The 12,318-nt window shown below is 42.9% G+C and overlaps 1 protein-coding gene across 2 annotated transcripts in view; it reads right to left on the bottom strand.

The window, feature by feature from the left end:
* LOC111981361 (B-cell CLL/lymphoma 7 protein family member A-like) overlaps window positions 1-3,479 on the bottom strand; it is a 24,162-nt gene extending 20,683 nt beyond the window's left edge. For both annotated transcript variants that reach the window (XM_070449538.1, XM_024012587.2), the window contains exons 1-4: window positions 3,297-3,479; window positions 1,855-1,939; window positions 1,589-1,673; window positions 1,171-1,320 (exon numbers count right to left, since the gene is read on the bottom strand). In XM_070449538.1, coding sequence (XP_070305639.1) covers window positions 1,171-1,320; window positions 1,589-1,673; window positions 1,855-1,939; window positions 3,297-3,388 — 412 coding nt within the window. In that variant the 5' untranslated portion in view covers window positions 3,389-3,479. The remainder of the gene's footprint in view (window positions 1-1,170; window positions 1,321-1,588; window positions 1,674-1,854; window positions 1,940-3,296) is intronic.
* Window positions 3,480-12,318: the final 8,839 nt, after the last annotated feature.

Raw genomic sequence — 12,318 nt, 5'->3', positions numbered from 1 at the left:
TGAGTTGGGGTGGGCATTCTATGTTTTTGTTCTATGTTTTATATTTCTATGTGTTTGGCCGAGTGTGGTTCTCAATCAGAGGCAGCTGTCTATCGCCTCATCCCACCTGTGTTTTGTGGGTAGTTGTTTTCTGTTGTGTCTGCACCAGCCAGAACTGTTTCGGTCCTTCTCTTTGTTATTTTTGTTATTTCAGTGTTCATTAAATAAATATGGACACGTACCACGCTGCACCTTGGTCCTCTCCTTCCAACAGCCATTACAGAAATAGCATTGTATTTGGTCAAACACAATTTTTCCAACAGTTAGCTAAAAGCTGGCAGCAAGCTTATGTTTCTGCTGTTAGAACCAGTAAAGGCTGCTACCAAAGGCCCAGATAAATCATGCATTATTTCTGTAACAAGACCTACTGTTGAGGATTCATGTTTACACTTTTATTTGCTACTTGTAAACAACTCAAGTCAAGGGCAACTGGAACGGATTAATGCTCCTGTGTGGTGATATGAGGTAATTACTTGTGCTCAGATAAAAAGGCATGACTGGGAGAGAGTAATAAATATAGGCATACTTGAAAGAGAGGGGTAGAGAGAAAGAGAGAGGAGGGTAGAGAAAGAGAGAGCTATAGAGAGAGAGAGAGAGAGGGGGGGGGTAGAGAGAGAGAAGAATAGAGGGGTAGAGAGAGAGAGAAAGAGAGATGGGGTAGAGAGAGAAAAGGAAAGGGGAGAGAGGGAGACAAAAAGAGAGAGAGGGAGAAAGAGAAAAAGAGTGAAAGAGGGGATAAAAATAGTTCTATTTTGTAGCAGGCTGAGAGGTCTCTTGTTAGCAGGGGTGCAGATGGAGGGTTGGCAGTTGAAGCCTCGAGGGTCTGGTCACAGCTGCACTCCCTCTCTCTCTCAGCGGGATAGAAAAGATAACCCTTTCTCCTTCTCTCTCTCTCCCACAGTCTCCCAGCGTGATGAGCCTCTGAGTACAGCCCTGTGACTTCAGGCCTAACAACTGGAGCTCTCCAGCTAACCAAACAGCAATTGAAGAAACACTAAACCCTACCACAGGGTTCACCCTTCCAGTTCTATTAAAAGTGTATGGATGGGCCACTACAGGAGGGGATTTCAGGCTGGGAATTTGAGCGTGATTTCCCATGTTGGTGGTAGTGGTCGTGTGTGTGTGTCTCACCCCTCTTGCAGTCAGGGCTCTGGTCGCTCTTGGCCTCACTGTTGTCGCCGTGGGATACGGTGGTGGGTTCGGGGGCTGGGCTAGTGCTGCTGCTGGTTTCCTGTTTGACGGGGGAGGAGTCAGCGATAGAACTCTGGTTACTGTTGTCGTCTGAGAAAAAGAAGGGGAGAGGGAAGAAGACAGAAGGTTTTTACATTTGTTTAACCTTTAACTCCATTCTGGGTCCACAGGCATACACACTGACCCACACACTGGACGTTAAGCGTCCTACAGAGTTCAAAGCTGTGGAGCCATGTTATTTACTGTGAGATATGGCCGCGACTAGATAACAGCCAATTAAATAAGGTTTGTAAATATGTAATAATGGACCGTTTGTCTGAGTTTCGCAGCTATGGACTCTGAATTGACCTTTACCCACCATTCATGTCCATCATCCCAGGAGAAGAGCTGTTCTCTGGTGTGGTCAATTCTGACCCATACTTCTCATCCTTCCCCTTCTTCTTCTGCAAGACAGCAGACAGGGGCAGAAATACTGTTTACATACAACACAATGACGTGACATGAGTTTGAGATGCTGAGAGAATTCTATAAAAGAACTAGACACTGAACTTGAATGAGACTGTGGTGTGTGTGGTGAGGTGTGGTGTGTGTGGTGGTGTGTGTGGTGGGCTGTTTATTATGTACTTCATCTGCTGTTTTGGGCTCAGTCACTGGAACCCACTTGAAGATCCTCAGGGACGTGTCTCCAACTGTCACCCATTTCTTCTCCCTGGTAGAGAGAGACACACACACACACACACACACACACAAGTATTTAAATGGTTCACTTCGATTCGCATTCAATGTTCCTTTACTGATAACAGCTCTCTCAGGGCATCCCACAAAACACAATACAGACTAAGGTCAGTCAGAAATAAACAACAACATGGAGACAGTCCCAGACTTTTGTTATAGAATAAAATAGTTCCTATCACTCCTGGTTTAAACCCGAGTGGCGCAGTGGTCTAAGGCACTTCATCTCAGTGCTAGAGGTGTCACTACAGACCCCGGTTCGATTCCAGGCTGTATCACAACCGGACGTGATTGGGAGTCCCATAGGGCGGCGCACAATTGGCCCAGCGTCGTCCGGGTTTGGCCGGGGTAGGCAGTCATTGTAAATATGAATTTGTTAACTGACTTGCCTAGTTAAATAAAGGTACAAAAATAGGACTTTCTGCATTATAATAATAAAACAGTAATTGCAATTTTGCAATAGCAAACGTGATCCAATACAAATGTGGGCCTATTACAATTGAAAATCAAAATAGTTTTGATTCAAGGGGTACAAGTAAACATATCCATATGAAAACAAACTGATTTTGTTTACATTCTTTCCATCTCGAAAGTTTCCTAACGGTAATTTGCAAATGGCCTTAAAAATTTTCCTATCTTTTCAATTATTTTGCAGAATTACTCTATTTCATGGAGACATGGGTGCAGAATCTCAATTTTAATTCATAAAACGAATCAAACGAATCCACTGGTGAAAATTAATGTTGCCTTGATATAAAGTTCATAAACATAATTTTGAAGATTTGAAAAACAATTATTTATATTTGTAAAACCCTGAGACTGACTGCTTGTTCAGCAATCCACTACTCCTACGCCCTGTCTCTCCCAGACCCCACCGCGCAATCTCTGTTCGACCTAAAGGGCGACCCAAAGCGCTTAATTTAAAACTCCAGACGGTCTAAAAACTACTTCGGCTCTAGGGCGCACTTGTCATAGTCCTGAAGTGTGTTAATGAATGATTTGCGTCGAGCCAGTGTTCTCTCGGCTCTCTCCCTCTGCCACTACAGCAGCCAGGAGAAAGGAATGGCTTCATGTGACTGCAACGAAATGGCTTCTGGGTTTAACCCACATTAAACCTTGGTGGAAAATTCTCTAGAATAATAGGGATCTCGGTTTGTAGCGTACTCGATATACCTAGCCACGCACACCACGAGTGCGCCCTGCGCACATGAGTAGAGATACTGTCCAAAATCATATTTCAATCGCATGCTCATTCGTTCTATTTCCCTCCAAAAAACGTGCAAGGCTTTTTCCCATGTTTGGTAACGAATGGTGTTTTTTCCTCTCTGTCTTACCATTTCCGTACTTTCTCAATCGCGGCCATAACCCGCTTGATGTCATCTTTCGCCCTGCTCCGGGTCTCGGCTCGTACGGACCTGCCCGACATTGCCGCCGTTGGAAGGCAACGAAATATTTTAACGCTCACCGGCAGTTCTGACACAATGCAAACACACCGTACAGAGCGCACAGAGGAGACATCGCGCTTGCGCCAAGTGGAGAGGAGCGAGTAGGGCCCGCTGCAGAGATGCGCCTTGTTTCGCAGCTGTAATACAGACAGCAGAACAAAGCCACACAAACTCAACTATGGAAAACTGCCTGATGAGTCTGAAAGAATATTATAGGTAAAACAAAGGGTGGTGGTGGTACTTGGACATTCTTTTTTTGCACGATAGTACTCGTGGCAAAAGTGACAATATTTCGAGAATAAATTAAATTAAATTGAGTAAAGTGTCAATAAACTCAAAATTTAATTGGAGAAGGATAGCGCTTCCCCAACGGGGCTCAATGAATGCCACCAAACCCCTATGGACCTTGCATAGCCACGAGGCAGGTTTGGGTAAAGCCCTGTCTGAGGTAATTATTAGCGGTATAAATTGGCGGTGTAAGACCCTTTTCCAGTACACAACACACGGATATTACGCAGGACTCTTCGCCCATTAAACAGCCTACATTTACATTAGGCTACTTCTAAACAAAATAACCTTTGGGGTTTCGATTCTTGCTTGAACAGTTGCTAAGATTAGATTTGTTTGTGGTCTTTAATAAATAACTATTTTGGATGCAGCAGTTGTAAGCTAGAATGCTAACGCTCATTGATATAGGCTGTAGCAAACTCTAGCTAAAGAGCCATTTTACTGGTTGAAGTTTAAAGTTTTTTTTTAAATGATACAGTGCATTCGGAAAAGTTTTCAAACCCCTTGACTATTTCCATACATTGTTACGTTACAGCCTTATTCTAAAATGGATAAAACAATGTATCAATCAACACAGATACCCCATAATGACAGGCGAAAACAGTTTTTTTGAAATTTGTGGAAGTTTATTAAAAATAAAAAAACAAATACCTTAGTTACATAAGTATTAAGACCCTTTGCTATGAGAATCGAAATTGAGCTCAGGTGCATCCTGTTTGCATTGATCATCCTTGAGATGTTTCTACAACTTGATTGTCATCCACCTTTGGTAAATTAAATTGATTGGACATGATTTGGAAAGGCACACACTTGTCTATATAAGGTCCCACAGTTTGCAGTGTATGTCAGAGCAAAAACCAAGCCATGGGGTTGAAGGAATTGTCTGTAGAGCTCCAAGATAGGATTGTGTTGAGGCACAGATCTGGGGAAGGGTACCCAAAACTTTCTGTAGCATTAAAGGTCCAAGAAAACAGTGGTCTCCATCATTCTTAAATGGAAGAAGTTTGGAACCACCGAGACTCTTCCTAGAGCTGGCCTCCCAGCCAAACTGAGCAATCGGGGGAGAAGGGCATAGGTCAGGGAGGTGACCAAGAACCCAATGGTCACTCTGATAGAGCTCCAGAGTTCCTCTGTGGAGATGGGAGAACCTTCCAGAAAGACAACCATATCTGCAACACTCCACCAATCAGGCATTTATGGTAGAGTGGCCAGACGAAAGCCACTCCTCAGTAAAAGGCATATGGCAGCCCACTTGGAGTTTGCCAAAAGGCATCTAAAGGACTCTAATCTAAAGAAACATGATTCTCTGGTCTGATGAAACCAAGATTGAACTCCTTGGGCTGAATGCTAAGCGTCACGTCTGGAGGAAAGCTGGCACCATCCCTATGGTGAAGCATGGTGGTGGCAGCATCATGCTGTGGGGACATTTTTCAGCGGCAGGGACTTGGAGACTTGTCAGGATAGAAGGAAAGATGAACGGAGCAAAGTACAGAGAGATCCTAGATGAAAACCTGCTCTAGAGCGCTCATGACCTCAGACTGGGCCAACGGTTCACCTTCCAACAGGACAACGACCCTAAGCACACAGCCAAGACAATGCAGGAGTGGCTTCGGGACAAGTCTCTAAATGTCCTTGAGTGGCCTAGCCAAAACCCAGACTTGAACATCTCTGGAGAGACCCGAAAATAGTTGTGCAGCGGCGCTCCCCATCCAACCTGATAGAGCTTGAGAGGATCTGCAGAGAAGAATGGGAGAAACTCCCCAAATACAGGTGTGCCAAGCTTGTAGCGTCATACCAAAGAAGACTTGAGGCTGTAATCATTGCCAAAGGTGCTTCAACAATGTACTGAGTAAAGGGTCTGAATGCTCATGTAAATGTGATTTCAGTTTATTTTTTATAAATTAGAAAAACAATATATGTGTGTAGATTGATGAGGGGAAAATCTATTTAATTAATTTTAGATTAAGGCTGTAACGTAACAAAATTAGGAAAAAGTGAAGGGGTCTGAATACTTTCCAAATGCACTGTATACAGAGTGCATACATTTTTTTAAATGTGATGGCAGAATAAAGTCAGACTTATTTCCATTGTGGTCCTTGTTTTTATTTTTGTACATAACATTACATACAGTGCCTTGCAAAAGTATTCGCCCTTGGCGTTTTTCCTATTTTGTTGCATTACAACCTGTAATTTAAATGGATTTTTATTCAGATTTCATGTAATGGACATACACAAAATAGTCCAAATTGGTGAAGTGAAATGAAAAAAAATGAAAAAATTCTGAACAAAAACCCGGAAAAGTGGTGCGTGCGTATGTATTCACCCCTTTGCTATGAAGCCCCTAAATAAGATCTGGTGCAACCAATTACCTTCAGAAGTCACATAATTAATTAAAGTCCACCTGTGTGCAAGCTAAGTGTCACATGAGCTGTCACATGATCTCAGTATATATACACCTGTTCTGAAAGGCCCCAGAGTCTGCAACACCACTAAGCAAAGGGCACCACCAAGCAAGCTGCACCATGAAGACCAAGGAGCTCTCCAAACAGGTCAGGGACAAAGTTGTGGAGAAGTACAGATCAGGGTTGGATTATAAAAAATATTTTAAACTTTGAACATCCCACGGAGCACTATTAAATCCATTATTAAAAAATGGAAAGAATTTGGCACCACAACAAACCTGCCAAAAGAGGGCCACCCACCAAAACTCACAGACCAGGCAAGGAGGGCATTAATCAGAGAGGCAACAAAGAGACCAAAGATAACCCTGAAGGAGCTGCAAAGTCCCACAGCGGAGATTGGAGTATCTGTCCATTGGACCACTGTAAGCCGTAGAGCTGGGCTTTACAGAAGAGTGTCCAGAAAAAAGCCATTGCTTAAAGAAAAAAATAAGCAAATACGTTTGGTGTTCACCAAAAGGCATTTGGGAGACTCCTCAAACATATGGAAAAAGGTACTCTGGTCAGATGAGATGAAAATTGAGCTTTTTGGCCATCAAGGAAAACACTATGTCTGGCACAATCCCAACACCTCTCATCACCCAGAGAATACCATCCCCACAGTGAAGCATGGTGGTGGCAGCATCATGCTGTGGGGATGTTTTTCATTGGCAGGGACTGGAAAACTGTTCAGAATTGAAGGAATGATGGATGGTGCTAAATACAGGGAAATTCTTGAGGGAAACCTGTTTCAGTCTTCCAGGGATTTGAGACTGGGCTGGAGGTTCACCTTCCAGCAGGACAATGATCCTAAGCATACTGCTAAAGCAGCATTCAAGTGGTGTAAGGGGAAACATTTAAATGTCTTGGAATGGCCTAGTCAAAGTCCAGACCTCAATCCAATTGAGAATCTGTGGTATGACTTAAAGATTGCTGTGCACCAGCAGGAACCCATCCAACTTGAAGGAGCTGGAGCAGTTTTGCCTTGAAGAATGGGCAAAAATCCCAGTGGCTAGATGTGCCAAGCTTATAGAGACATATCCCAAGAGTCTTGCAGCTGTAATTGCTGCAAAAGGTGGCTCTACAAAGTATTGACTTTGGGGGGGATTAATAGTTATGCACGCTCAAGTTCTGTTTTTTTTCTTATTTCTTGTTTGTTTCACAAGAAAAAATATTTTGCATCTTCAAAGTGGTAGGCATGTTGTGTAAATCAAATGATACAAACCCCCCAAAAATCTATTTTAATTCCAGGTTGTAAGGCAACAAAATAGGAAAAATGCCAAGGGGGTGAATACTTTCACAAGGCACTGTAGATACAGACATGAAAAATGGTATACTGTTCAATCATTAGGCAGCTTTTGACTTTAATAAAAATTGGTTATGGTTGGTATGGCTTTGAGTTGCTGTAGTAGTTTGTTCTACTCAACAGTGCAGGTATATAAAAAGGTGTTCTTACCAGATAAACTCTTACATTTAAAACAGTGAATATTAGAGTCTCTGGCTGTAGTATTATGCTGGACATCTAACAAAATAAAAGTAATTGGATAGGTATCTGGGGGCTGAGTCAGTGCTAATCCTGTGGACCAGACCAAGTTTCTGCCAGGACTTGGTGAGAGTCAGGAGTCGGGCTGCAGATTTTGGAACCATTTGTAGTATAGGAAGGGAACAGAATAAGGATGTCCCAGCAGGTGTTGGATAAACATCACAGACCCATTGTTACGTTCTGACCTTTATTTTCCTTTGTTTGTTTTTTTTGCCTTTCACTGAGGAGTGGCTTCCGTCTGACCACCCTACCATAAAGGCCCGATTTGTGAAGTGCTGCAGAGATTGTTGTCAATCAATCAATCAAATGTATTTATAAACCCTTCTTACATCAGCTGATGTCACAAAGTGCTGTACAGAAACCCAGCCTAAAACCCMAAACAGCAAGCAATGCAGGTGTAGAAGCACAGTGGCTAGGAAAAACTCCCTAGAAAGGCCAGAACCTAGGAATAAACCTAGAGAGGAACCAGGCTATGAGGGGTGGCCAGTCCTCTTCTGGCTGTGCCGGGTGTAGATTATAACAGAAAATGGCCAAGATGTTCAAATGTTCATAGATGACCAGCAGGGTCAAATAATAATAATTACAGTGGTTGTCGAGAGTGCAACAGGTCAGCACCTCAGGAGTAAATGTCAGTTGGCTTTTCATAGCCGATCATTCAGAGTATCTCTACCGCTCCTGCGGTCTCTAGAGAGTTGAAAACAGCAGGTCTGGGACAAGGTAGCACGTCCGGTGAACAGGTCAGGGTTCCATAGCCGCAGGCAGAACAGTTGAAACTGGAGCAGCAGCACAGCAAGATGGACTTGGGACAGCAAGGAGTCATCAGGCCAGGTAGTCCTGGGGCATGGTCCTAGGGCTCAGGACCTCCGAGAGAGAGAAGAAAGAAAGAAAGAAAGAAAGAAAGAAAGAATAAGTGTCACGTTCTGACCATAGTTCTTGTGTGTTTTGCTTGTTTTAGTGTTGGTCAGGACGTGAGCTGGGTGGGCATTCTATGTTGTGTGTCTAGTTTGTCTGTTTCTATGTTTGGCCTAATATGGTTCCCAATCAGAAGCAGGTGTTTTGTGTTGTCTCTGATTGGGAATCATATTTAGGTGGCTTGTTTTGTGTTGGGGATTGTGGGTGGTTGTTTCCTGTCTTTGTGTTTTCTCTGCACCAGATAGGGCTGTATCGGTTTGCCACATTTGTTATTTTGTATTGTTGTAAGTGTTCACAGTTTCGTTTTATTAAACATGTTGAGCACTGGCTACGCTGCGTGTTGGTCCGATCCCTGCTACACCTTCTCTTCTCGTGAAGAGGAGGAAGGCTGCCGTTACAATAAGAGAAAAAGAGAGTGAGAATTAGAGAGAGCATACTTAAATTCACAAAGGACACCGGATAAGACAGGAGAAATACTCCAGATATAACAGACTGACCCTAGCCCTCGACACATAAACTACTGCAGCATAAATACTGGAGGCTGAGACAGGAGGGGTCGGGAGACACTGTGGCCTCGTCCGACGATATCCCCGGACAGGGCCAAACAGGCAGGATATAAACCCTACCCACTTTGCCAAAGCACAGCCCCCACACCACTAGAGGATTAACTTCAACCACCAACTTACCATCCTGAGACAAGGCCAAGTATAGCCCACAAAGATCTCCGCCACGGCACAACCCAAGGGGGGGGGGGGGGCGCCAACCCGGGCAGGAAGATCACGTCGGTGACTCAACCCACTCAAGTAACGCACCCATCCTAGGGATGGCATGGAAGTGCACCAGTAAGCCAGTGACTCAGCCCCTGTAATAGGGTTAGAGGCAGAGAATCCCAATGGAGAGAGGGGAACTGGCCAGGCAGAGACAGCAAGGGCGGTTCGTCGCTCCAGTGCCTTTCCGTTCACCTTCACACTCCTGGGCCAGACTACACTCAATCATAAGACCTACTGAAAAGATGAGTCTTCAATAAAGACTTAAATGTTGAGACCGAGTCTGCGTCTCTCACATGGATAAGCAGACCATTCCATAAAAATGGAGCTCTATAGGAGAAAGCCCTGCCTCCAGCTGTTTGCGTAAAAATTCTAGGGACAGCAAGGAGGCCTGCGTCTTGTGACCGTAGCGTACGTGTAGGTATGTACGGCAGGACCAAATCGGAACGATAGGTAGGAGCAAGCCCATGTAATGCTTTGTAGGTTAGCAGTAGAACCTTGAAATCAGCCCTTGCCTTAACAGGAAGCACTAGAGTAATATGATCAAATGTTTTGGTTCTAGTCAAGATTCTAGCAGCCGTGTTTAGCACTAACTGAAGTTTATTTAGTGCTTTATCCGGGTAGCCGGAAACTAGAGCATTGCAGTAGTCTAACCTAGAAGTGACAAAAGCATGGAAGGTTCTCCCATCTCCACAAAGGAACTCTGGAGCTCTGTCAGAGTGACTATCGGGTTCTTGGTCGCCTCCCTGACCAAGGCCCTTCTCCCCCGATTGCTCAGTTTGTCTGGGTGGATGGCACTACGAAGAGTCTTGGTGGTTTCAAACTTCTTGCATTTAAGAATGATTGAGGCCACTGTGTTCTTGGGGACCTTCAATGTTGCATAATTTTTTTGGTACCCTTTCCCAGATCTGTGCCTCGACACAATCCTGTTTCGGAGCTCTACGGACAATTCCTTCGACCTCATGGCTTGGTTTTTGCTCTCACATGCACTGTCAACTGTGGGACCTTATATAGACAGGTGTGTGCCTTTTCAATTGATTGGACATGATTTGGATTTACTACAGGTGGTCACCAATCAAGTTGTAGAAACATCAAGGATGATCAATGGAAACAGCAGTGGTAGAAAAAGTACACAATTGTCATACTTGAGTGAAGTAAAGATACCTTAAAAGAAAATGACTCAAGTAAAAGTGAATGTCACCAGTAATATCCTACTTGACTAAAAGTCTGAAAGTATATGGTTTTAATTATTCTTAAGTATCAAAAGTAAATGTAATTGCTAAAATATACTTAAATATCAAAAGTAAAAGTATAAATCATTTCAAATTCCTTATATTAAGCAAACCTCACAGCACCATTTTCTTGTTTTTTAAATTTACGGATAGCCAGGGGCACGCTACAGCCCTCATACATAACTGCACCACCCTCAAACACAAGGCTCTCCAGAGGGTAGTGCGGTCTGCACAACACATCACCGGAGGCAAACTACCTTCCCTCCAGGACACCTACAGCACCCGAAGTCACAGGAAGGCAAAAAAGACAATCAAGAACAACAACCAACCGAGCCACTGCCTGTTCACCCTGCTATCATCCAGAAGGCGAGGTCAGTACAGGTGCATCAAAGCTGGGACCGAGAGTGTCACGCCCTGACCATAGAGAGCCCTTGTTTCTCTATGGTGTAGTAGGTCAGGGTGTGACTAGGGGGTATTCTAGTTTATATTTTCTATATTGGTGTTTTGTATGATTCCCAATTAGAGGCAGCTGGTAATCGTTGTCTCTAATTGGGGATCATATTTATGTAGCTATTTTTCCCACCTGTGTTTGTGGGATATTGTTTTGTGTTTGGCCTGTGCACCACGTAGTCACGTTTCGTTGTTTGTTTATTGATTTATTGTTTTTGCTTTAAATTTCACTTTTGAAATAAATATGTGGAACTCCACATCCGCTGCGCCTTGGTCCCATACTTACGACAACCGTGACAGAGAGATAGAAGCTGTTTTTCAATCTCAAGGCCATCAGACTGTTAAACAGCCATCACTAACATAGAGAGATTGCTGCCAACATAGACTCAAATCCCTGGCCACTTGAATAAATGGATTTAATAATGGTATCACTAGTCACTTTAAATAATGGCACTTTAATAATGTTTACATATCCTATATTACTCATCTCATATGTATATACTGTATTTTATACCATCTATTGCATCTTGCCTATGATGCACGACCATCGCACATCCATATATTCATATGTACATATTCTTATTCCATCCCCTTACATTGTGTGTATAAGGTAGTCATTGTGAATTTGTTAGATTACTTGTTAGATCTTACTGCACTGTCGGACTAGAAGCACAAGCATTTTACTACACTTGCATTAACATCTGCTAACCATGTGTATGTGATCAATAAAATTAGATTTGATTTTGAGTCTCATAGCAAAGGGTCTGAATACTTAGTGTGTAATTAAGGCTTTTTTTATATTTGCATTTTCAAAAATTTATAAAAACCTGTTTTCGCTTTTTCATTATGGGGTATTGTGTGTAGATTGGATTAAATACATTTTTTCCCGCATCATTTTAGAATAAGGCTGTAACGTAACCAAATGTAGAAAAAGTCAATGGGTCTGAATACTTTCCGAATGCAATTCATGCTTCGAAATTTAAAAAAAGTCCAATAAACAAGTTCTCTAAGTGTTTAAAAAAATCATATTGATTTCACCACACTCTCTTATACAACTTTCTTTCGCTCTCTTTTAAAAAAATCACATACACATACCAGGTTTGAATGTGTCAGTTGACCCAAACGCTTATCTTTTACAACCTCTAATAAACCATGCAGTGTCTCCTTAAAATGCAAGAGGGCATTAACATCTGTCAAAAAGACAGTAATCTCTCATTTTCAAATAAAAAAATCCCCAGTTTGTACACTATTATTATTATCGCGGTAAGTAAAGGTATAAAG

This window comes from Salvelinus sp. IW2-2015, linkage group LG20 (genome assembly GCF_002910315.2).
Source record: "Salvelinus sp. IW2-2015 linkage group LG20, ASM291031v2, whole genome shotgun sequence".
Lineage (NCBI taxonomy): Eukaryota > Metazoa > Chordata > Actinopteri > Salmoniformes > Salmonidae > Salvelinus > Salvelinus sp. IW2-2015.
Note: the sequence above shows the minus strand (reverse complement) of the source record. Positions and strands in the feature narration are given on the sequence as shown.